This window comes from Telopea speciosissima, chromosome 3, assembly GCF_018873765.1.
Source record: "Telopea speciosissima isolate NSW1024214 ecotype Mountain lineage chromosome 3, Tspe_v1, whole genome shotgun sequence".
Taxonomy (NCBI): Eukaryota; Viridiplantae; Streptophyta; class Magnoliopsida; order Proteales; family Proteaceae; genus Telopea; species Telopea speciosissima.
Genome location: NC_057918.1, coordinates 69,905,907 through 69,933,113, shown reverse-complemented (window position 1 = coordinate 69,933,113; position 27,207 = coordinate 69,905,907). Strand labels below are relative to the sequence as shown.

Sequence of the window (27,207 nt, the reverse complement as noted above, 5' to 3'; positions counted from 1 at the left end):
CTACTAATCTTCTTTCCATCAGTAGTCTTACCCGTGATTTAAATTGCAAAGTCACTTTTTTTCCTTCTCACTGTGTTTCAGGATCTGGCAACGGGGGCAACGATTGGATGTGGTAAGATGCATGGTGGATTGTATCTACTTGATATTGGGAGTCCTACTTCACCACCACCTTTGGCTTCTCATATACATCAAAGCGCGTTAGTTTCTTCTGAACTTCAACAATGGTATAACAGACTAGGTTACCCCCCTTTAGGGACATTATCCCTTTTACTTCCAGCATTAGCTAAAGAATGTCATAGAAGCGAATTTTTTGTGAAGCCTGTGTTTTGGCTAAACAACATCGTTCTACCTATTCCATTTCTAATAAAAGAAGCTCTTCTCCTTTTAATCTTATTCATTCTGATGTTTGGGGTCCTAGCCGGAAACCATCTCTCAAAGGCCATCGTTGGTTTGTTTCTTTTATTGATTGTTATTCTAGGAGTACATGGGTCTATTTAATGCACAACAAAATTGAAGTTTTTTCTTGTTTTCAAAATTTTCATAAGATGATTCAAACCCAATACAGTGCCACATTCAAGATATTGCGAAGTGACAATGGTAAAGAATATATGGATGGTCAGTTCCAACACTACCTTGCTGCCCATGATATACTCCATCAAACCAGTTGTGTCGATACCCCAGCTCAAAATGGTGTGGCTGAAAGGAAAAACCGCCACCTCCTTGAGGTGACTCGGGCTCTTATGTTTGCCCATTCTGTCTCTTCCCAATATTGGGGAGATGCTGTCCTGACTGCTGCCTATCTCATTAATAGGCTCCCTACCCGAGTCCTTGACTCTGATACCCCTGCTTCTTTACTGCAGGGTTCTTCCTTCTTGGTTGTCCCACCTAAAGTTTTTGGTTGTGTCTGTTATGTTCGTGATACCCGCTCTCCGGGCAAGCTCGAACCCCGTGGGGTCCGTTGTATTTTTTTGGGATATTCTCCATATCAAAAGGGATATAAGTGTTACCATCCTCCTACACGTCGTACCTTCACCAGTATGGATGTTGTCTTTCATGAAACTCTCTCCTATTATCAATCCACACCTCTTCAGGGGGAGACTTTCAGTGAAGATGTGATGGTTGACCTTCCCGTACAGACCCAGACCCGGGTCCAACCACCTGTTGCTCCCACCCCTCAACCGCCTATTGCTTCCATCCCTCTTCCCTCTGCTGGTGCCCAACCGGATTTTCTCCAGGAGGAGCCCTTAGACGATGCCTCTGCTGGTCCCCAATAGGATTTTCCCCAGGGGGAGAACTTAGAAGATGCTGAAAATCCTATTGGTGACAATTCCCTTCAGGGGGAGATGACTCCAGTCCAACAAACCATTAGGGAATTTCAGAAGAAAATTAACGACTCTAATCTCAAAACCTATCACAGGGGGACATTCCAAATACAAGCAGCTCCCATCTACTGCAACACCAGCACCACCACAATTGTCGGCCTTGGAACCAGATCAGTCTCCAGGTAACATTTCTTCTCCTGATTTACCTATTGCTCATCGTAAAGGTATTTGGGCTTGTACCCAGCATCCCATTTCTCATGTAGTCTCTTATGACTCCCTTTCTCCATCCTTTCGTACATTTGTCTCTTCTCTTTCTTCTGTTCGTATTCCCCAAAATTGGCAGGAAGCTTTTACAGATGGAAAGCAGCAATGATGGAAGAAATGCAAGCCTTAAAAAAGAATGATACATGGGAATTTGTGGTTCTTCCTCCAGGAAAGAAACCAGTTGGATGTAAGTGGGTGTTTGTGGTGAAACAGAAGGTAGATGGCACTGTGGATCGATACAAAGCACGTTTGGTTGCAAAGGGATTTACTCAGACTTATGGGATCGATTATCAGGAGACTTTTGCACCAGTTGCGAAATTAAACATCGTCAGAGTGCTACTTTCTTGTGCAGTGAATCTGGGCTGGGAGTTACAACAATTAGATGTGAAGAATGCCTTCCTCCATGGAGAACTTGACGAGGAAGTGTATATAGACATTCCACCAGGTTTCTCTTGTGATAAAACCAGCGGGAAAGCTTGTAAATTGAAGCGTGCTTTATATGGGCTGAAACAGTCCCCCCGTGCTTGGTTTGGACGATTTCACAAGGCAATGGTCTCTGCGGGTTATAAGCAGAGCAATGCTGATCATACCTTGTTTATCAAGAAAAATGGTGAAAAGGTAACCCTCCTAATAGTTTATGTGGATGATATTGTAGTGACCGGAAATGACAATCATGAAATCACCCAGTTGAAGGCTTACCTTGGGCAAGAATTTGAAATAAAGGATCTGGGAAAACTAAAGTACTTTCTAGGGATAGAAGTTGCTCGGTCTTCTAAAGGCATCTTTCTTTCTCAAAGGAAGTACATCCTAGATTTATTGACCGAGACTGGGATGCTAGGGTGTCATCCTTCTAATACACCTATGGATGCTACTACCAGACTTAAAGAAAAGGAGGGAATACCGATCGCCAAAAGGAGGGAACACCGGTCGACAAAGGTCGTTATCAAAGATTGGTTGGTAAGCTCATTTATCTGTCTCATATAAGACCTGACATAGCAGTATCTGTGAGTATGGTCAGTCAGTTCATGCATGATCCGCATTCCTCTCACATGGATGTTGTTATCCGGATCCTTCGGTATTTAAAGTCAGCACCGGGAAAAGAAATTCTTTTGTCTCCGAATGGCCATCTTCGTGTCAAAGCATATACTGATACAGATTGGGCTGGTTCCTCTGATAGAAAGTCCATTTCTGACTATTACTCGTTTGTTGGTGGCAACCTTGTTACGTGGCGTAGTAAAAAGCAGAACGTAGTGGCAAGGTCTAGTGCTGAAGCTAAGTTTCGTGCTATGGCACAAGGTATTTGTGAGATGTTATGGCTCAAAGGTTTATTACAAGCTATTGGTATGCCTGTTCATCTTCCCATGATGTTATATTGTGACAACAAGGCTGCTATTAGCATTGCTCACAACCCTGTTCAGCATGATCATACCAAGCATGTGGAGGTTGACAGGCATTTTATTAAAGAAAAGTTGGAAGGAGGGCTGGTGTGTATTCCTTTTGTGCAATCTGCTGACCAGCTTGCTGATGTGTTCACTAAAGGCTTAAGTGGGAAGGTTTTTCATCCTATTCTGGTCAAGTTGGGCATGGTTGATATTTATGCTCCAACTTGAGGGGGAGTGTTAAAATAGGCTACTTTACCCGATAGGGGTAATTTAGTCATAGTTTTATTGTGTTTTATCTTTTTCAGTTTTCTCTCTTTTTCTGTTTTTTCCCCTCAGCCGATCTCTATTTTGGCATTCCTAGTGGGAATAGGAATTCCTAATAGGATTAGGCTGAGGTGGCATTCCTACTTCTACTTTGACTACTTGTAATTCTGGTTATTATAAATAAAGGGCCTAGATGATCGATTTTGATCATTCAAGCATTAATTCTCAAGGCTGTTTACAGTAGACAACACCAAGATTCCTTCTAGAACAAGGATCGGACCAATTGGAATTTATTAGCAATCTATCAACATTATAACTTTTTGTATGCATTAAAAGTTGTTAGAATAAAATTTGTGAAGTTACAACCTGTTTTTCTGTTAACATTGGGTGCCTTTTGTTTTGACATTACTTGTTTCTTGGTGTAGCTTGTTTTGTAGTAGTTTACACCCCCCCCCCCAAAAAAAAAAGATCAAAACTTGTTTCGTTGTACTGTATAGTGTATAAACAAAAAAATTTGAATTACTACAGATATATACTTTGCAAAGAACATAAATATGTTTTATCAAAGACAAACTGACTAAGAAAATCTATGAAAACAAGATTTTCAGTAGACTCATTAGAAATTGATATACCAGCTTCTGTAAAGTTTAAGCTGAAACTATCAAATGATCATTGTACACAAACAGACATTTGAAAGAATTTTGTGGCCTAAAAGAGAGTAACATGTTACCTGAATACAGCACAAGGTACATCACTGTAGTCAGGCTTACTAGGTTGACCACCAAAAGCAGTTTTCTGCAGGCAATGTATGAGGAATGGGACTTTAGCTCAATTTGAAATCAAATATTTCCTTTTTCACATCAAAAGAAATAATAAATGAGAAGAAATTTCATGTTGAGATACTGAGCTGAATGATTATAACTGATGACACTTCAGATGCCCCATATAGGCACATACCGAGAAGCAGGTTCCCTCCATTAAGGCAACGGGGGTAAGATTTATTCGGTTTGTAACATCACCAATAGCCCATATGCTAGGGATGTTTGTGCGGGAGTACTCATCTACCTGGAAAAACATAAAAATAAATAACTGATTTTCTTCCATTAGGGTCCATAATCATAACATAAAATTCTGAGTCTTTCTTTGCATGTTTTTGCAAACATGATTTGTTGCATGGTCATTGTATACAAACCGTAATACAATAACATAACAGCAAAATAATCAGAAAAATCACAAATTTTTTGGTCTAGTAACGTATGAGAGATGACTGCAGAAGATTCAGAACAAAATCAATGTAAATGCTAGTAACCTTCACAGCTCCTGCTGCATCAAGTTGTACCCCTACAGCTCCCAAGTTCAACCTCTTTGAGTTAGGAATCCGACCTGAAAGCAAAGAAGAACAAATTATCCATATCTGTTTATTGTCAAAATTAGTAACTGAGTTATTAAAGATAAGATAACCATAATAAATTATGTAGCAAAATGCAGAAGTCCTAAATGATGAAAACTAAAACTAACTAAAACTCCCAGGTTAAAGAAAACTATGGACAAGTTTCATTTAATATCCAAAGGAAGCAATGTTGATGCAAACTGCAGCTGCAAATGAGAGACATTTGAAAATATTTCACTGTATATCTTCCACAGACCCTATGAAGTGTTGTAAGAGAAGAAACCCAGCAGAAAGGAAATTTCCAGTAACAAAAGATCATAATCTTTAGGTATAATTCAGCATATATAGATGATTGCTGTCATATTCTCCTTTCACATTGCTCAATATAAGGTCTTTGGAATAGCCTTGATTATTATCTCAAGTTCTCACTTAAGTCTAAAGCCAAGCAAAGCATTTATGAGTACACAACTGTGAACACCCATCATCAATGTAATTAATTCTGAAACATCATGCTTTCAAAGTCTAAGGCTTCTTGACCAAGATAATTAAATACATGGAACTAAATCTTGGTTTCAACACTTTCCAAGACGAAACCTAAGGTTGATACTGGACCGTACCATGTTTCGACCAGCCCAGTTTCAGTAGTTTCGACCAGTTTCGGTTGAAAATACCGAGTTTCGACCAGTTTCAACCAGCCCATGACATTTCGAATTTGGCCCAGAAAAATACTAGGTTTCGAGCAAGTTTCAGTCAAAACCTGAGAAATCTCAGTTTCGGCTAGGGTCAAAACCAGGCTAACCAGCCCTGAAAACGAGAATTAGAACCTTGATTAAATATACCAAGCTCCCACAAATGACAAGTTAATGAAAATAAATATATCACTTTCATAACAATTTTAGGACCTCAACTAAGAAAATGTACAGCCTGTGCTTCAAATCCCTTCACAGATGAATAAGACAACACATTAACATGGTAAAAAATTATTGGAAATTACCAGTGGCAAACAGTACAACATCTGCCATCAATTCTTCCCCATCGTCTGTAAGAACTTTAATGCCATCATCTGTTTTAATCAACTAAAACAAAGAAAGCAACTATAGTAATAGCTTGAAATTTTCAGCAAACAAATGACTTTGGAAAAAGTTAGAAAACCAATGGGTACTAATTAGAAAGGAAATTAAAGAATGAGAAAGAATAAAAAATGTGATGAAACACAGCCTCAAGAATTATTTGTACCTCTTTCAAATTTTTCCCCGGGTGCAGATTAATTCCCCTACCTTCCAGATTTCTTGTTACCACAGTCCTCATTTCATCATCAAAACCTCTGCAATAGAACATATGATCAAATAAGATCTCCTAAGCCTTCTAGGCATAGAAAGAAATAGCAAAGTAATGACTGGGCCCTAACCAACTGAGGTCAACAAAACAGAGGAAACAAATGTTCAGGAGTCAAGTAATTATTTTTATAAGATTGCCTAATTTTCATTCGATTTCCAATTACGCTATAGGTATACTTTTATGTAGCGTAAGGAACAAACCTTTTTCTGATAACCAAGAACAAGGAGTTCATTCAAAAAGAGCAACCCAGTGCATGAGGCTCTCACAACTGGAGGGTCTGGGAGGGGAAAATGTAAGCAGCCTTACCCCCATGCTTCGCAAGAGAGGTTGTTTCCGAGTTTTGAACCCGCAACCAACAGGTTGCAATAGCAACTTAACCGTTGCGCCAAGGCTCAGCCACCGAACAAGGAGTTCATTATATAAACTAAATATTTGCATGAGAAGACAATGAACTAAAGATTCACCATCAAAAAAAAAAAAAGAAAAGAAAAATGGGCTGTAGAAAATACATATTAATTTTTCTCAAATCAAACTAAGCGAAAAGCTATGCTGCACGCTGGATCTTTTCAGTCCCAGAAACATCTTTCTTGTAGGAAAAGATGAAAAATATTATTTCTTCCTTCATTGAACGATGACATGTTTTTAGTAATATATCCCATCCTCTATTCACCTAAAAATTCCTACAGCTAGGATTTGGGTAAATCTAGTACCCCAGGTGGAGGCGCTAGACAGGGTCCTAACAGTTGATCATTTAAAGAAGACAGAATTTAGGATGGCAAAACTGGGTTGCAAGTGTGAGAAGGACGAGCAGAGTATGGTGCACCTTTTCATTCAGTGTGAAATAACTGTAGTAATTTCAAGCTGTTACAGGAATTAGTTTTGGATTGACTGGGCCACTCAACAAACACTAGAACCCTATTATCCACATGGTTTATCAAAAAACCTTCACTTCCTTTTTCTCCCTATTCTAATGCCAATGGTTTATAAAAGCATTAGGCATATTTTATGGCCATACATCTAATATCAATGCTGAGTCTGCTACACCATCAGAGGTCACAAATATCTGCCCATCTCTTACTTTTCAGAAAGTTAGACCAGATACATGTTTATTTGATCCATTATCCAATGTATCAGTCATCACTTGCATGCATCTTCACTAGTCAAATTTATCCAAATTATCCCATCCTCTGCCTGGAAGATTGGCAGGTAGGGATGAACATCAAGTTTCTTATCTCAAAAGTAAAAAGAAGGGATGAACATCTAGTGTCTTATCTCAAAAGTAAACTATGTCTATCAGTAATCCTTATTGAAGGGAAAAGAATCCAGTTGATTGGCTTCACAGATTTAAACAAGAAAATTCAGTGATTTTACTCCTTTGTTGGAGGTCCAAGATGTCCTAAAAGACTTGGTTCTATCATATATAACGGGATAGATTATTTCAAACATTGAATCATGACCCCAAGGCCCCAATTACCTTCTAACAATTTTTACAATATTTTCTGGTTTTTATTCTTCACATAGCAAAAACTATTATAAGGGCAATGGTTTCAGATGAGAGATTTCAGGAACTGCATGCCCATGTATTTTTTGTAATTTCATATAAAAAGGCTAGAAGTTTTCAGGTGCCAGGAATATCATGGTAGCTTGCCAAAAAGAAACCACAACATTGATTAATTTTTTCTTTTGGCCTTTTTTTTTGTGGGGGGGGGGGGGGGTTGTATAAAGAATCTCACATTTTATAACCAGAGAACAAAACCTGCATTACAACCTTAATGGACGTTCCTTTCTGAAAAATAGGTCCACTGTAGCACCCATCCCACGCCATATTGAAGCAAATTCAACAGCAATGTACCTGTATAAGAGGAGATACAAGTCGGGCACAATTATGAGCATCTCACACAGATAGAGAAATAACTACAAAAGAAAAGTTGAATACATAGTGACATACCCCCCACCCAATATCACAGCTCGTTTAGGCATCTCATCCAAGCTCAAAGCCTCGTCAGAGGTGATACCCAATTCCTAGAATACAAATCACCCGCATTAGATGGTATGGAAGCAAAGCAGGAAGGGGGAAGACATTAGCCAAAGAAATGGTCTCATACAAGGATTAGTGTGTCCATGCTTGTATTGTAAATCTGTGTTGATTTTCCAACAAATGTTGCAGATATAAATGACATTAAACTGTTTGAAGAATTGTTCCTAAAAACCTAACTGGAGAAACTGGAAGATATTACAAGATCCAATAAAGGGTAGCATCTGTATTTTCTGATATAATCATGACCACAGCGGACAGAAGCAAGAAGAAAAACAGAAGGATTACCGGCCTTGTAGTTTATGATGCAATCTATCTGGCACCCAAATAAAAAGAACAGAAAAAAGAGAATACAAAAAGATCTAAGAAGTACAATTTATGTTTTGCCTCCCATAAAACGGACTCTCACTTTAACATAGAATCTGCTTGAGCCATCAATTAATAGAACTCACTAATGATTTCTGTCTTTACGTTCTCCAAGTTTCGAATATCTCACCAATTTTTGCAAATTAATATATCTCAAAACCAGAGTGTTCTGTGATCGACGGATTCCTTTAAAGCTTAAAGGAGAATTTTATAGGACAGTCATACAACCAGCTATAACGTATGATGCGGAATGTTGGGCAGTTAAGAAACGTCATGTAGATAAGTTAAGTGTAGCGGAGATGAGGGAGGTTGAGATGGATGTGTGGCAAAACTAGGAAGGATAAAATAAGGAATGACCATATTAGAGCTGATTTGGGAGTAGACCCAATCCAAGATAAGCTACGAGAATGTCGTTTGAGATGGCATGACAATGTTCAACAGAGGCCTTGGGATGCACCAGTTTGGAGGAGTGACTTGATTCAGATTGAGTGTACTAAAAGAGCTAGGGGCAAGCCTAAAATCACCCTAAGAGAAGTGATGAGGAAAGACATGCATAGTTTAGGTCTTATTTCAAGTATGATCTCTAATAGAGCCGATTGGAGGGTGAGGATCCATGTAGCCGACCACATTTAGTTAGGATAAGGCTGTTGTTGTTGTAATATATATCAAAACCACAAGGGTGGGGGTGGGGGGGGGGGGGGGGGGATAACTAATCCACTACGAAAACATGAGGGTCCAGAATTACAAGCATTTCTGTGGTAAACAAATGAACTTAATAAAAGTTTGTTTTGGGTACTAGAGAAGATAAAAAGAATGTTAAAGTATCTATGTGCTTAAATATTTAACATAGCAAGCATGTAATATTCATAAGGACTTTTAAACATAATCCCAAGCCACATACTGTGTCATACAACACCCATTAAGTTTACTCTATCAGAAACGTTCCGAGGAAATACCTGCCCAGGAATAGGCGGACGTTGAGCCCTACTTCCAGTTGCTATCAAGATATGCTTTGCCGAAAAGCTCAGTTTAGTACCATCTATTTGTGTCACCTCAACTTCATGAGGCCCAGTGATCCTTCCCTCACCTTCAAATGACTTAACTCCAGAATTTGTCAACATCCGCTTGTATATTTCATTTAATCTGACAATTTCTTGTGTCTGTAGCATCAACAGTAGATAAATTTAGAATATTTCTCATGCCAACACTAATATGTTTACCTTCTCCCCCCCCCCCCCCCCCCCACGCCCTAAAAAAACTAAAACTTCATATTGGTAAAAAATGGGACAAACACTTTTCACCAGAGCCCATGTCTGCAGCCTTTCTTTATAACCATTTCAGACACAAAACATGCAGTTAAACCGAACTCCAGAAAATATGCATCAGATTCTTTTTTTTTTTAGTTTTAGTTTCAAGGCTGACTTTGATGTAGATCCAAGCATGAAGAAAATGCAAAACACTGTTCACGAGTACTGTTCACGTGAACAGTGTCCGAGTACTTTTCACGTGTTACTGTTCACATGAACAGTGGTATGGCCCCCAGCTGGACAGCTGGCTTAGAGGAGTTGATGTTGGGTTTTTATTTTATTAGACTTTTATTTAGTTTCCTCTATGAATTGTAATTCTAATTGGGAATCCTAGTTAGATTCTAGTTTCTATTTTGTTGGAAATCCTAGTTAGAATCTCATTTCTATTTTGTCGGGAATCCTAGTTAGTGTCTAGTTTCTATTTTGTCTCAACCATTGGGCTATATATATGTAATCAGCTCTTAGGAGCAGGCAGATTTGAGTTAATAAAATTAGAGTTGCTTTGCTTTGGCAAGCTGTTGTCCTGCATGTTAAGGATAAGGATCCATACGAATGTAACAACACTTTGAATTCAAGTTTATAAATATCATCACTACCCAACAAAGTGGGCAAGGTGAGATTCGTTCCAATTCAAACTCTCTATCTCTCACATGGTATCAGTCGACCTTATCGATTCCTGGTAATCTGCTGCCTTCTTCAACGACTCTATCTTAGCATTCATCTACTGCAGCAACTGTTCTTCCTCAACACCTGCGTTTCAGCATCACTTAACCTTGAAACTTACCTGTGATAATTTTCTTCTGTGGAAAACACAATTGTTTCCTCTTCTTCAATGCCAAGACTTAATGGGTTACATCGATGGCACAATTAAATGCCCACCCATGCATCATACTACTGCTGAATCTACTGAAGAAATTCCAAATCCTGCTTACTCTGATTGGATTCGGAAAGATCAGCTGGTACTCAGCTGGATAATTTCATCACTCTCACCAGAAGTATTGCCATATGTCGTCGGGCTCGACACATCTGCAGAAGTCTGGAGTGCTCTCCAATCTGCGATCGGATCTCTCTCACATACCAGTGTTCTCCAACTCCATATGCAGCTGCAAAACCTCACCAAAGGTGATAAGTCTGCTTCTGCTTATCTTCGCGAAGTCAAATATATATCCGATCAACTTGCTGCAGCCAATCGTCCTCTCTCCAATGAGGAATTAAATGCTATTGTCTTCAAAAACATTGGACCTGATTTTAGCGATATTGTCGCTGCTCTTTCTACAAAGACTGAACCTCTCACTTTTCATGATCTTCATCGATTACTCTTGAGTCATGAACTACGGTTGAAGAGTGCTCTGGTACCCATTGAAGCAAATCTTACTCATGTACCACCACCCACTGCTGTACCACCACCCACTGCTGCCACAAAATCAGCACTCACTTCAAATGCTTCTCCTACAAACTCTAGCATTACTAATTATTCCAACCGAGCACAAGGACAGTGGCAAAGAAATAGAAGAGATCGCTGCCAGATCTGCAGCAAGTTCAACCATACTGCTAGCAAATGTTATTTCCGCTACACCAATCCACCTCCAACAAATCCATCACCATCTGCTAATATGGCTGGCATATTACCTACTCCTCTGTCCATGAGCGATTGGTTCCCAAACACAGCAGCAACCCATCATGTCACACCGGATATCAGTAACCTGCAAATCTCTGCACCATATAATGGTAATGATTCCTTGCGCGTAGGTAATGGGGTTGGATTAAACATTAGCAATATTGGCTCTTCTCATATCCGTTCTCCATCTAATAATTTATTTCATTTCACCAACATACTCCATGTCCCTAAAATCACCAAAAACTTACTTTCTGTTCATCATTTCACAAAGGATAATAACCGTTTCTTTGAATTTCACCCTTTTCATTTCATTGTGAAGGACCAGGTGACAAAAACGCCTCTGGTTCAAGGATCTCTTAAGGACGGGCTGTATCAATTGCCGAGCTTCAAGCCTCCATCACCTTCAGCCAACACCGCCCACTCTGATGTTCAAAATTCTGCCAATGCGTGGCATGCTAGGTTGGGACATCCTCAACCACGCACAGTACATGCATTGATTCATTCCCAAGCCTTACCTTGTTCTTCCAATAAAATAAATAAATGTGCATCTTGATTTCTTGGCAAATCCCATAAAGCATCATTACCTGTCACTGGTAGCATTAGTTCTGCACCACTTGATTTAATTTTTAGCGATGTATGGGGTCCAGCTCCAGTTTCCTCAGTCAATGGTTTTCAATATTTTGCTCTTTTCATTGATGATTTCTCCAAATTTACTTGGTATTATCCACTTCAAAATCGTTCTCTTGTTCCTTCTATTTTTCAACAATTTAAACGAATGGTGGAGAAACAATTTTCAAGACCAATAAAACAATTCCAATCAGATTGGGGTGGGGATTTTCAAAAATTGAATACCTTTCTTAACAAATGTGGTATTATTCATAGAGTTGCATGTCCTCACACGCATGAGCAAAATGGGGCTGCGGAGCGTAAAATTAGACATGTGGTAGACACAGGTTTAACACTTCTTGCTCATGCTTCCATCCCACTAAAATATTGGTCGTTTGCTTTTGAAACTGCAATTTATCTCATAAATCGTTTACCCACTGTTCTTCACAAAAATAAATCTCCTATACAAGTCTTGTATAATCTTACACCCAACTATTCTTTCTTCAAAATTTTTGGTTGTGCTGTCTACCCTCTCTTGCGCCCCTATAATTCTCATAAGTTCTCTCTCCGCTCTACTTTGTGTGTTTTTATGGGATACAGTCCTCTGCATCATGGCTACAGATGTTTGGATCTAAAAACAAACCGCATGTACATTGCTCGCCATGCTCAGTTTATTGAGGATCACTTTCCTTTTGCCACTCATATTCAAAGCACACAACCACATTCACTCCCACCTCAACCATGGTTATCAATATCCACCTTTGATACACGTCCGTTACAGGTCCAAGAAACAGCAAGCACTTCATCTGGTATGACTTCACATACTACACCTTCATCATCTCCACTCTCCCCCTACCTACAATTATTCACCACTTATTGCCAATGCTGATGTGATCCCTACCCCATCTACTAACGAACAAGGATCAGATGCTATGAATAATGTTGCAGGGGTTATTGCAGATCCACAACCTTCCTTGCCTCCTGATTCAATATCTTCACAAGCCCAGAGTCATCTACTTGCAGCGCCTCTCACAAGGACTCACCCGATGCAACTAAGATCCAATCCAAGGCCATCAACACGTTATCCTTCGCCATCTGCCCACTTAACAGAAGGGCCCATTGAGGTTGAACCTACTTGTTTCACAGAGGCTAACAAACATGATAAGTGGCGGACAGCTATGGAAACGGAGTTCAATGCACTGTTAAAAAATGGAACTTGGAGTTTAGTTCCACCACAGTCCCATCAGAATATAATTGGATCTAAGTGGGTGTTTCGAATAAAAAGAAAAGCAAATGGTACGATTGAGCACTACAAGGCCCGATTAGTGGCCAAAGGCTACAACCAGCAGGAAGGTATCGATTACACAGAGACATTTAGTCCTGTGGTAAAGCCTACTACAGTTCGAACTGTGTTATCCTTGGCGACAGCAAACAACTGGGAGATGCGCCAATTGGATGTAAGTAATGCTTTCTTACATGGAACACTCAAGGAGGAAGTTTATATGAAACAGCCTCAAGGATTTATTGACCCCACTAAACCACAGTATCTATGCTGGTTACATAAGGCGTTGTATGGTTTGAAGCAAGCGCCAAGGGCTTGGTTTCAAAGATTGAGTGCCTATCTACTTACTTTGGGGTTTGAAGGATCCAAAACCGACACCTCATTATTTATTCTTAAGCAGGCCTCTCATTGTGTTTATATGTTGGTGTACGTAGATGACATAGTCATCACTGGCTCTAATCCCACACTACTCCATCATACCATTACTTCTCTACAGCAGGAGTTTGCCATTCGTGATTTGGGAAAATTGCATTATTTCCTTGGCGTGGAGGTGCTTCAATGTTCTAAAGGTATTGTGCTCTCTCAACAAAAATATATTACAGATCTTCTCAAAAAGACTGGCATGGATGGTGTCAAACCAGTCCATACACCTATGGCTATCAATACCCAGTTATCACAAGCTCAAGGGAAGCCATTGGTTGATGCAACAACATATCGTAGTACAGTGGGAGCCCTCCAGTACGCCACATTAACAAGGCCAGACATATCATTTTCTGTTAACAAAGTATGCCAATATCTCCAAACCCCAACTGATGAACATTGGCAAGCAGTCAAACGCATGCTACGGTATCTTAAAGAAACCGTTTCACATGGCCTTCTTCTCACCAGCTCTACATCTCCCACCCTCAATGCCTTTAGCGATGCTGATTGGGCTGGATGCCCTGATGACAGAAGGTCTACAGGTGGGTTTGCAATATTTCTTGGCAACAACCTAATATCATGGTCTGCTCGTAAACAAAATACAATCGCTCGATCTTCAACAGAATCTGAATATAGAGCGCTTGCTAATGCAACAGAAGAGCTGGTCTGGATTAAATCTCTCTTACAAGAACTTGGTGTGCCACAAGCAAAGCCTCCGGTACTTTGGTGTGATAACTTAGGAGCTACTTATCTCACAATGAATCCATTGTTCCATGCACGCACCAAACACATAGAGGTGGATTTTCACTTCGTTCGTCACTTGGTTGCACAAGGCTTGCTTGAAATCAAATTCATCTCCACTAGCGATCAGGTAGCGGATATTTTCACCAAATCCTTATCACGTTCTCGCTTTGAAATGATTCGTAACAAGTTGAAGATCGTTCAGAGACCAACTTCCACTTGAGGGGGTATGTTAAGGATAAGGATCCATACGAATGTAACAACACTTTGTTTCAAGTTTATAAATATCATCACTACCCAACAAAGTGGGCAAGGTGAGATTCATTCCAATTCAAACTCTCTATCTCTCACACTGCACTCCTGTGAGAGGATTGGCTGTGAGAGACCCACTTCCTTATTTCCCCTCCAATTCTTTATTCTGTGAATTGAGTCAACAAGAAGTTGCCGCATTACTACTGGTTATTCTTATCCATAAATCATCTACTATTGTTGCTATCGAAGATCTACACCAGTTGCTGGAATTCCGAAGATTATTCAGCCATAATGCCATATCAATTTCAACTTGCAGGGTTTCAAATCCTGACTTCTCCAAGACTCATTCCAAATCTGGAGTTAATCTGCTGGCTGGTTTGGTAGTTATTCACTAAACTTCTAATTTTGAGTTTAGTTTCTAATTTGGTGACCTGTTGATATCTTAGCATCCAACCGATAGTTTGATCCAATATTTTCAGGGATTCTTCCTCCCTCTTGGCCCTTTCCTTGATTACAAAGTTAGGCCCATCCATTGGTGATATCCATTAGTTCTGAGTTTGTAAATTTTCTGGTTGACTGTGACCTGCGGCAGGCCGGCAGCCCTATTGAACTGTTGATTAAGACCTGTACTGTTGGGACTGTTAGACCTTACTGTGGGTGATATTTGGGGTTAGGATTACTTGTAATCTACTCTTACATTAGACTTCATGGGCCACCTTAAAAGCAATTCAGCCCCCAAGGCTAATTTCTATGGGCATTCAACATTATGCTAGAATGGAATGATCAATTAACTATTACTTATATTGTCCACCATTTCCATGCTCTCTAGTTCCCATTTCCTAATTGCCCTTACTTCAGGCTTCTAGGTAGGACTTCAAGTTGAAATCAAGATGCCAAAAGAATTTTTTTTTTTAAAATTAACATCATTTTCATTCACTACCTGGACACGTCATGTACACTGGGAGTACACATGTCACTATTACAGGACATGGGAATGCATATGGGAAGTGTCCGACATGCAACCAAAAGTCGGACATTAAGATGTGACTGCAAAGAAGAAGAAGAAGAAGATTAAGTGCTCTTCTTTAGACACAGTGTCCCCTTTTTTTTAACTCATCAATCCCCACTTTTTGGCATAATTTAGTGGACTTTCCATACCATACCAACTTTTGGACAAAAATCCTGTATCCTAAGGTTTGTAGGTGAGGTGGATCCGAATCCTCACATACGCACACCCAATACCATATCTTGACCCATGTAACATAGTCAAGTTGTCATTTAACCAAAAGACATGAATAATGAGATGGGTGCTGGAGGATCATCTTTTGAAAGAACAAGGACTTTAATGTGGTTCTATATCATAATTTTTTATCCTAAATGAATAACTTGCAACACAAGCATGACACTTTGGTACTGAAGACTGCACATGAAGCTGCTTTTAAGATAATATATTCCCAAGTAAGGTATTTACACCATATGCTTTTTCATGAAATGGATTTTTTAAGTTTATTTGGATAGAAAAGTTCAATTTACTTCTGGTTTTAATCTTCAAAAGTCCATTTGTCATGAAGAAAATAGACAATAAAAATCCACGCAATTTAGGGTCTACTGGAACCATTATTCTGCTGTTTTTTAATATTATTATCTCCTTGATGTAGTAAATGTTCTTCTACACTCATCTTCTCTGTTGTAAATTTGTTTCCAAACTGAAAGAAAGGATAAATAGATAAAAATCCTCTTGGGAAGTTAAAGAGGTTCTTAAAAGATTGCCATATGAATAAAATGAAACCAAATATTAACACTGACCTTTTTCTGCAATAGTTTTTTCCAGTTGAAGTCAACCTTCTCGTTCACTTCCCACCCATAATTTCTCGCATCCTACAAAATGGAAACCACGCGTGAGCATTCAGGGCAGCATTCTAAACCACATGAACCAAATAAATCCTACCCAATCAGTCAACAAGGACTACACAGGACAGAAAGGATCAAACAGGACATTTGTAAAATTACACTTTTTTTTTTCTTTTTTAGATCTTTGGTGATGTCCAATTATGCTTCATGGAGACAAGTCTGATGTTACAAAGATCCATTAGTATGGAAAACCATAAGAATAGAAAGCTATCAACCTTCCAAATCACTGACTCTCTCTGCAACTTTTATCTTGAATAAATGCATGAGTTTCACTCCTTCCATAATCCATATGATCCACTTCTCACATGTACCAAAAATTTATTTCTTAACCCTAACCCCTCTGCTATTTTAACCAAACAATGGGCACACAGGTTGCATAAGGAAATTGGGATGGGACGTCACAGGATTGAGGTTGGGCCAGGGCCTGGCAGAGCTCCAGGGATGGGTATGGCACGGCTCTAGCTTAACCTGGCCCCATGGCCATCCATATTTCAATTCATTTTAATCTTACGCCTTTGTTGGCAACCCTTAAACATAGTTACCATATACTATGGATAAGGGTGTTACCCAGTGCACGAGGCTCCCGCCACAGCGGGGTCTGGGGAGGGTCATAATGTATGCAGACTTACCCCTGCTTTTGCAGAGAGGTTATCTCCAGATAGTTACCATATACTAAAGATTAGAATTCTTGCAGAAATCTTATTAAGTAGGCTCTTTCCTACATAAAAAAATAATAATAATAAAGCGAAAGAGAAGGCATTAATATCATAGTTGTCAAGGCGTCACTTAGGCAACCACCTTGGCATCCAAGTGCCTTGATAACTAGTGTCACCTTGGTTGCCTATGTGGGTGCCATGGTCGCTTTGTTGGTGTTACCTTGCATCCAGGCCCCCTAACGCCTTGGTCACCTAGACACCTTGACACACTAATATAGGGAAAGCACTGGGCTTAACCTGAAGGCCTGTGAATCTTAGGCACACCCACCTATTGGTGGAAGCAGCTCTGCTACAACTTTCTTTGATGTGCATGCCACCACCTTGGGTTCAAGCCAAGGTTTCCTATTCCAAACAATAAAGAGGGGGAAGAGATGGCACTTGAATTCACAAAATGTTCAAACAGTCCTAAGAAGAAATTCAAAATGTTCCAATGATATACATGACTTAGAGATTAACCCCCAACAGTTGGGGGAAGACAAACTTTGTCCAGTAATTCAACATCATAGAACATTTAACATGGGAACAGCAGCAGAAAAAAGCTGCAGCATAACATAAAAATGTATCTAAAGATGCAACATTCACTAAAATCTGTATGAAGCTATTTTAGTTTTCCAATATGGCCCAAGATCTCACCTGAAGTTCACCCCCATACGTTGCTCCATACACCAATATCTTCTTCGGCACGCAACCACGAATAACACACCTATAACACCAAAGGTGCAGTATCACATAAAACATGCAATGTTTAATCTAAGAATTAGTTCAGCATATGTCATGCAATAGAATTAAGTATGGGAAAATGTTGTTGTAACCTTACTTTTTTGCTCCTTGTCTTATTCTCAAAAGTTATTTTAGTTACGGGTAGAAAAGGGTTTTCAAAATAAGTTGAAAGTGACAAATCGTTATGTCATTTTCAAAAACCATCATTGTCCATATGTAACGACAAGATTACCCTTGCATTAAATAACTTTTGGGAATAAGACAAGGGACAAAAAAGGAAGGTTACAATCTTCTTAGTTTGCCTACTTGGTGACAACAAGATGCATCCATTAAGTATTAACGAATTGATCCAGACCAGATCTAAAAAAATGGTCCCATCAGCCAACAAATGCAAGATCTGTTTGTTTTTTTTTTTTTTTTTTTGATAGTGAGGCCCCAAGTAGAGTTGAACTCATGACCTCTTACTTGTGAGCTGTTGGACCTTGCCAACTGAGCTACCCCCTTAGGATTAATGCAAGTTCTCCTGCTGACTACAACAACATAAACAAATTTGACACATACTAGACAGTCAAAACTGTATTAATCACCCTACTATGGTCCTTTGTTCACAATAGAACTACAACTATGGCGGTATTCGCAACAACAAGGGCAAACCCTAAACCCCACCTGAAAGATAGAGGACAAACCAAAGCACAAGGCAGTGGCCCACAACCAACCTTGTCTTCCATATGTCAAATACGCCAAGCAAGGATGATTATGGAGTTTTAGTTTACTTGCAACAATCCCAGGGTCTTTCACATAGAAAAAAAAAGATTAGGTGTGTGTGGAAGTAATGGCCAGGCAGTGAAGAGTCAGTTTACAAACATACGTTCCTCCAAATCCTCCAAGAAGTTCAGAGCTGATGGGATGAAATGGTAGCTCACAAATTGCAACCTTGCAACAAAATTTCCAAAATGGTTAATCTGGAATTGAAATACAAATTCTGCCACTCGTTAAGGGAGTATTAACGCATAAAACAGACATTGAAATTACCAATTTCCCAAAAAAAAAAAATAAACCATAAATATAAAAGAATGAATTATCAATTACTGTAGAAAGGAAAATAAACTTTTAGAACACAATTATTTCGTGCATCAGTGCCTCCAACAGAAGGTCAAAGGGAATGTGACATTAATAAATCAGTTAAGAAATCAAAGTTCAGAACAATGAATCATTAGTCAGTCTTCAATAACATAAATCAGTAGCACGTCCAATTCAATGAAACACCACCGTGAATTTAAAGAGTTACTCAACGGGGTTAATAGAATCAAGAACAAAGAAAAAAAACCAAGTCATTTAGTATTACAACGAAGTAAAACATGCTTATGGTAGCAGTAAATTCATGGCCCTACAAAAGAAAACCAAAGTCCAATATTTATTCTCTGATTTATTTCCCATCTTACTCCTTTGGCCTGCTTGAGTAGCTTTTCCTTTTTATTCAATTTTATAGTTCTTTTGTATTTTACCTTAGCTCCGAATCCAGCTGAGAATCTAGAAGCACGGACGCCACCACTGCCGCCGCCAATAACAAACAGATCAAAATCATACTGCACCCCATCATCATTAGAGCTGCTGAGCTCGCCATCAATAAGCATCTTCCTCGACATGATTACAAACTTCTTAAGCTGATATCAAACCACACAAAAGAAAAAGGAATTTCATTTTTGTTAACAAATGGATGATCAGTAAGTACTAACATAACAAGATTACACAAAAGCAAAATATAATAGTTGTTATTTACAAAAACAAACAGAGTTAAATTCGATAAGAATTTTCAGTACTCGAACTACATGATCTGTTTTGCCAATCAACAGCTAAAATAATTTTGCAAATGGTAGCTACATATGAACGAAATCGAAAGAAAATCATAATAAAATGATCTAATTTTCTGAAGAAAATCGGATCAAAAAGCTTTACGATTGCGAATCTCACCTAAAGAACTCAAATTCTGAGTAAAATTTGCTCTCGGATCAAAGACTCTAGGTCTTTAAGCACGGAAAACTATTGATGAAGAAACTTCCACGACAGATTTTTTTTTTTTTTCTGAACTATGAAGCGAGACAACGATAAATCTATTAGGCCTTGAGCATTTATAGTTGACGATAAAGACTAGAAGGCGCAGACAAAGGAGGGAAAAAGGAGGGAAAATCGAACTTTTCTTCTGGTCCTTTGGTTTATAGCCCGGCGTTCACACCAATCACAGTAACTTGTTAGTCTTTGAATGGAGAAATTGACAGTGAAGTCGATAACGGAACTTCCAGATTGCAGATTTGTAGCTAAAGCCCACCATGCTCTCTCTGCTTAAACCTAGTGACAATTGGGTTCCTTGTTTCATAAATTTACACAATTACCATGTACACGAGGGATTTTGGGCATCTCAAAAGATCCGAAATCAACGGATTGGATCTAAAATAAAATTATATCATAGATTGGAAGTTGGTTTGTTTTAATTGACGGTTTCGATTGTATCATAAAAGTTACTTCCGTGGTATGGGATGTGAGCCAACAGGAAGAACTTTTACAATTTTTACCAATTCAGCCATCGACAGCAACGAGAATGACTCAACGTAGTCTTCCTTGAATGGGTGAGGTCCACCCACGTTGATTCTAGAACATGAAAACGTTGGAATTCGGGGACCACCAAGGCACTTTACTTTTTTGTTTGTTTTATTTTATTTTATTTTATGGGAACATACTTATATTACCATTAGATAGAGAAAAACATATTTACATCATATAAGAAAGGGGGCATTACATTCCTGTTTGTTATCGAGAAAGAAGCAAGGGAGCGTAGTCTACTAGTCCATATGTTATTCTTATGTTTAAACTGTACATTTATAAAGTTTGAGGTTTGTTCTACTAGTTCAAAAAAAGTGGGTATAAGGTGCCACGGAATGGGTATGTTTTGCTTGGCAGTCAAAAGGTCATATAAACTCTGGTTAGTGATCCAAATCTCCTTAAGTTGGATTCCATCCTTTGCAGCATGCGTCCAAGGCACTTTACTTTTTGCTGCATGGGGTGGCTGGTTAGCGGTCGCATCCAAGTGCGATCAGCGATGGCCTCATGGGCTGCGTTTGGCTATTCACGACGTTCTTTTCTTTCTTTGTTTTTTTTTTTTGGAAATTACATGCACCTCTTGGTGTTTGAACAAATAATAGAATACCCCCATTGTTTCAACAATTACGTTCACACCCGTGAAGACTGACGGTGTTAATGTGATGTTAGTTTTGATATATAAAAGATGGGAACAAGTTCTCTGTCCGGGAGTGTGGCCTACGCCAGCACTCCCATGAGTCTATCTCTCTCCTCCCCATGTGAAAAGACACCTATGCCCCTTGTTTTAAGGAGGAGAGAGATAGACACATGAGAGTGCTGGCGTAGGCCACACTCCCGGACAGAAAACTGCTTCCCATAAAAGATATATTTACCCTTGGTATATCAATGAGTAAAATTAATTATCATTTCACCCTTATTACATCCTCTCCTATAAAATACCCAAATCGATTTTCAGATAGATTTCCATTACACTCCATTTCCGCGAAGGTGAAGATGACCATCTCTTTCCAACGGACCTCCCCTTGCCCAACCACTCTCCGGCGAAGATTAGTCTCTCCACTGTCACTCTTCTTCTTTAATTTTTTGTGAAGTTCAAACACCTACACCTGTTTGAATCCAAAAACTCCACCGCCTACAACCACAGGGGTCAGAGATAAAGACTAGTTACCTATAAATCATCTTGTTTGTCTTGTAGCTTCGTAAGCCTTCTCATCGACTGTTCACACAAAAGAAATAGGTAATGGAGACGATGGGTAAGAGGTTCCAAGGGAAGGTGGCGATCGTTACGACATCGACACAAGGTATCAGTTTTAGTATAGCAGAATGACTCGGTCTAGAAGGAGTATCTATTGTCATCTCTTTTCGCAAACAGGTTTTCGGGTTTCCTTCATAGTTACCCTGTGAGAGAGATTACTGTTAATTATATAAGCTCGATTGTTTTCTCATAATATTTTAATATTTCCCTCTAATTAGAGGTGAATTCGTCTGGGTTGGATTGAATTCTAGCAGAAAAACGTAGATAAGGCCGCTGAAAAGCTCAGAGCTCGAGGAATCAAAGTGTTGGGTGTCGTATGACATTTATCGAATGCCCAGCACAGGAAGCAACTCATAGATAAAACTATTCAGGTAAGGGAAAACCAGGAAAAGGGTTTTTTTTTTTTGGGAGGGGGTTTAAATCGATGCCCGGGTATTCAATTTCTGTTGCAGTTGGAAAAGTCCTTAGGTATTACTAAATTATCATTGTTCTCTTGGTTGTCCCTTTTATTTTTTCTATCCAATTATTTTCGTTGATCTGTTACTATTATGAGAAAACGTTTCCCAAGTGAACTATGTGTTCTACAGTTTGGGGGTGGGAGTGTTAAGAATAGTTGTATCAGGGGTATATATGTACATAACCCCTCTTTTATATATTCTTTGTGTCATTTGTATAAGATCAAGGGCCTGTGTATAATTATATATTATTTTCAATATAAGCATGTTAGTCTCTTGTTTTGAGACATAACATATTACTCCCAAATCGTGTTTGAACTCTTGGCTCTTTTGGAGCCTTTCTTCTCCTTTCTTCATCTACTCTAAAATCTAACATGGTATCAGAGCAGTTTGTTCCTGGAGTTTGAAGGTGTTTGAAGGTTGTTTGGAAGACTAGGGTTAGCTCTCCTCTCTTGGTTCTTGCTGGTATTCGAAGGTAACCTTAGGGTATCTTCACAAAGCTGTTTCTCACTTGTTTGGCATCCAAATGGAGAGCAACCAGATGCTCTAGTTTCGTTTGTAAGTTTGTTTTCTTCTCATTGTATCATCTCAAGCCTCTTGGAAGCATCAAAGGGTAGGATCTGAATTTCGGCTAGACCTATTTTGCATATTTTTTCGCCAACCTAGGATCTTGAAGTGACAAGGCTCATCAGTAGAGCTTTGTTTGTTGTTTTTTTTTGGGCCACTTAGCATCATTTTTTGGTAAGGGAGGTTTCCCTTTTTCACTCCACTGTTGTTTGATGATTGTTTGAGGTTCTAAAAGTTTGTTTTCAAGTTTTTTGTCTCTGTTTGCCTCTATTTTGACTGATGTGTTTGAGGAGAAGTTGTTGTGTTTGAGGTGTTGCTGTTTGGACCTATCCAGTGTTTGATTTGAGGTCAAAATGGGTGAAAAAAATGTTGAAACAGCCTTGCCTTTATCTGCAGACCCAACTGTTGCATCACCCCCACTCCCTTCATATGAGAACCCAAATGTGCAACTCCCCATTGTCAAGTTGGACAATACCAATTACCTGGATTGGTCCCGATCCATGAAATTGATTCTTTGGTATAAGGGGAGGATGGGGTACATAAATGGTAGCATCAAGGCCCCCCTTCCTACCGAGCAAGGGTACTCCAAATGAGACACTGAGAATTCTCTTGTGATGGCTTGGTTTCTTTTCTCAATGAAGCTTGAGATTGGAAGAAGGTTTATGGGTAAGGAGACTGCCAAAGACATTTGGGATAGTGTGGCCCGTATCTTTGATCGAGTTGGGGACTCTACAAAGGTGTACCAACTTCTTCAACAGATTGTTAGCCTGTACCAGGGTGATAGAACCATCTCTGACTACTATAGTCTTGTTGTGGGCCTGTGGGAGGAGTATGATCACTATAGAGATCTTCAGTGTTGCCCTGATGATGAGGTCAAGATGCACCGATTGTTTGAGAAAGAGTGGGTCTTATTTCTCCTTGGCGGCCTTAATTCTAAATTTGAGCCTCTTAAGGTACAAATCCTTGGCCGACTAGTCTTCCCTCACTGGAGGAGGTGTGTGGATATCTACAGAGTGAGGAGACCCGTAGGGGTGCCGTGGGGACTACTCCCACTGTTGAGCGCTCTGCTCTTATTTCTTCCACCCCTCAGGACTCCACTAAGGGAGCTGATAAGGGGGCTGCTAAGGGAGCTATGAAGGGCCGATTCTTATGTGACCATTGTGGCAAATTTGGGCATATGAAGGATTTTTGTTGGGATATCCATGGGAAGCCCACTTCGGGTTCCTCTGGGGGACTGAAGGGACAACAGAAGAAGGGGCTTAAGGCTCATGTTGAGGTCATTGAATCTAATTCATCATCTCTTTCTAAAGAAGACATTACTGCATTTCATCGGATTGTAGCCCACCTGGATGGTTCCTCTGCTACCCCTACTTCCACTGCACTGAAGGCCTCTTCCTCCTCTAGCACCACACCTTGGGTCATTGACTCGGTTGCCACGGATCATATGACTAGTAGGTCTCAGCTATATAATTCCTATTCTGTCTGTTTTGGGAAAGATAAGGTAAAAATTGTTGATGGTTCCTTCTCTTCCATTTCTGGTAAGGGAGATATTCAGGTTACCCCACTTTTACCCTTGAAGTCTGTCTTTCATGTTCCCAACTTTGCCACTAACATTCTTTCAGTTAACTAATTGACTAAATCTTTGAACTGCTTTGTCACATTCTTTCCTACCCATTGTCTTTTTCAAGATTTGGTGACAAGGAGGGTGATTGGCAGTGGTCGTGAAACTAATGGCTTATATGGTTTGGAGACTAGTGCTTCCCCTGTTGTGCAAGCTCAATCCTATATTTGTGGGCAAGAAGGTGGACGTACTCAGGAGGATATTTTGCTTTAGCATCGTCGTTTGGGGCATCCCTCTTTTTTTGTTATGAGGAAACTGTTGCCACATTTATTTACTTCTTTTCCTGTCACTCATGTTTTTCATTGTGAACCTTGTCTATTTGTCAAAAGTTGTAAAACCGTTTATGCATCTAATGGTAATAGATCTACTTCACCTTTTCATCTTATTCATACTGATGTTTGGGGGTCTTCCCCTGTTACCTTTTTGCGTGGCTTTCGCTACTTATTTCTTTCATTGATGACTATTCTCGAGTTATTTGGGTTTACTTGTTGAAACACAAGAGTGATGTCTATATTGCATTTTAAATTTTTTATGAATTAGTGTATACTCAATTTCAAAATCGGATTCAAATTGTTCGTTCTGACAAAGGTTGGGAGTATATGCATAGTGGTTTGGAAACCTTTTTTTCTGACCATGGCATTATTCATCAGGTGGCCTGTGTTGATACCCCACAACAAAATGGGGTGGTTGAAAGAAAAAATCGCCATCTCCTTGAAGTGGCTAGATCCCTTTGGTTTACCATGCAAGTTTCAAAACTTTTTAGTTTGATGCTCTTCTCACTGCTGTCTTTCTTATTAATCATATGCCGTCCAGTGTCTTGAACTTCAAGGTTCCTCTTGATGTCTTACCCTCACGTTCTTCTTCCTTCTCTCTTCCACCAAGGGTGTTTGGTTGTATTTGATATGTACATATTAGCAAATCTGCCCGCACTAAATTGGATCTTAAGGCCCAAAAGTGCATCTTTCTTGGGTATTTCTCCACCTCCAAAGGGTATAAATGCTATCACCCCCTACTCATCGGTGGCTTCTCTCCAAAGATGTCAATTTCTTTGAAACCATACCATATTTTCAGTCACCTCTTCAAGGGGAGTGTTCATCTCTTGGTGGTGGTGTTGAGGGTGAAGAGGTTCCCGAGTTTGTTTCATTTCCTTTCTCCTCTCTTATTCCTATTTCCCCTTTTCAAATTGATAAGGGAAAGAAAGTTCTGTGGATACTATTGTTGAGGGGGAGCCTCCTAGTGCACAGGTGAACAGAGAACAGGGGGAGCTACTGGTGTATACGAAGGACAGGAGAAATCCTTCTTCATGGCTTCCTATAAAGAAGACCTGCCAAAATCCTTCTTCGTCTCCGCATCCTGAGCCTCCATCCATCGAGACAAGTATACCTTCCTCTACTTCTATATCCTCAGACTTAGATCTTCCTATTGCTCACCGTAAGGGAACTCGGGCATGTACTAATCCTATTGCCAAGTTTGTTTCTTATGATTCTATCTCCCTTACAGGTATAGCCTTCACTGTGGTTATCTCATCCATATTTATTCCCAAGAATGTAGCAGAGGCTATGGCAGATCCAAAATGGAGAGAAGCAATGAACACAGAGATATTGGCTCTTGAGAAGAATCACACTTGGGACCTTGTTGAACTCCCTAAAGGGAGAATCCTTGTTGGATGCAGATGGGTATTCACAGTCAAGTTCAAGTCTGATGGTACTGTGGAGAGGTATAAGGCAAGACTTGTAGCCAAGGGTTATACACAGGTGTATGGCATTGACTATCAAGAAACCTTTGCTCCAGTGGCCAAGCACAACTCCATTTGTGTACTTCTCTTAATGGCTGCAAATCTTGATTTACCATTGTACCAGCTTGATGTAAAGAATGCATTCTTACATGGTGACCTAAAAGAAGAGATATATATGCACTCTTATTACGGCTTTGCATATTTTGATCCGAACCCTAACCTGAATCCAAATGTAGGTCCAGAACCCGAGGTCATAGCACCGTGTACGTTATGGAGTTTTGATTTGATGTTCGAACGGGTAGAAGATAAAGAAGGAATCCTGGTGGTAACCCGCCGCTTGTCAGCAAAATGATAGATACCTCCCTCGTGCGGTTGTGGGATCCACACACAGATGTACAACTTGTGGTAAGAGATCTTAACCGCGTATTAGGTGTTTTTAGTATTGTAACTATGTCCGTGTGGGTTTGCATACAAAACGCATCAACTTTTGGGTGTTCCGACACAAAGATAATGAAGACAGTAATCACAAGTTGATGTACTGGTCGATTGCTGCATCGACCAGAGATTTCTGCCACCACGAATTTTGCTCCTAGAGGCGCGAGGGCCAGTGTTTTGGGTCGAGGATTTCGCCGCCGCGTCCCGAATTATGGGTTGGAATGTTTTTCCCAACATTCTAGGACCTATGGGGCCCACAAAATCTAAATATCTGTGCTGGGGTCGGCTTAAAGCATAAACAAATAAAACCCACCGCTAAATGAAAAACTTTGCAATTAGTATTAAGTCGGTTATTTGAGATATTAAGATATTAAATAATTAAATTCTATCTAAACTCAAAACTGACTCATGTTAGGATTAATAAAAAAATTATTAAAAACTTAACTAATTCATCCATCTACACTATTCTAACTTATCTTATCTAATTCATCCATCTACACTATTCTAACCGATTGAAAAGAGAACAAAGGAGAAGAGAAAGAAAAAGAGAAGAAGAAGAAGAAGAAGAAGGGAAGCTGAAGAAGGGACTGTTGTTGCAGTCGACCCCTAC

At 39.6% G+C, this 27,207-nt stretch overlaps 1 protein-coding gene across 1 annotated transcript in view; it reads right to left on the bottom strand.

Annotated features, from left to right (window-relative positions):
• LOC122656060 (glutathione reductase, cytosolic-like) overlaps positions 1–20,058 on the bottom strand; it is a 32,315-nt gene extending 12,257 nt beyond the window's left edge. The window contains exons 1-13 of the mRNA XM_043850490.1: positions 19,906–20,058; positions 19,440–19,598; positions 18,803–18,867; positions 17,848–17,917; positions 16,394–16,465; positions 9,318–9,521; positions 7,909–7,982; positions 7,729–7,812; positions 5,859–5,946; positions 5,617–5,698; positions 4,542–4,615; positions 4,190–4,297; positions 3,963–4,027 (exon numbers count right to left, since the gene is read on the bottom strand). Coding sequence (XP_043706425.1) covers positions 3,963–4,027; positions 4,190–4,297; positions 4,542–4,615; positions 5,617–5,698; positions 5,859–5,946; positions 7,729–7,812; positions 7,909–7,982; positions 9,318–9,521; positions 16,394–16,465; positions 17,848–17,917; positions 18,803–18,867; positions 19,440–19,580 — 1,127 coding nt within the window. The 5' untranslated portion in view covers positions 19,581–19,598; positions 19,906–20,058. The remainder of the gene's footprint in view (positions 1–3,962; positions 4,028–4,189; positions 4,298–4,541; positions 4,616–5,616; positions 5,699–5,858; positions 5,947–7,728; positions 7,813–7,908; positions 7,983–9,317; positions 9,522–16,393; positions 16,466–17,847; positions 17,918–18,802; positions 18,868–19,439; positions 19,599–19,905) is intronic.
• Positions 20,059–27,207: the final 7,149 nt, after the last annotated feature.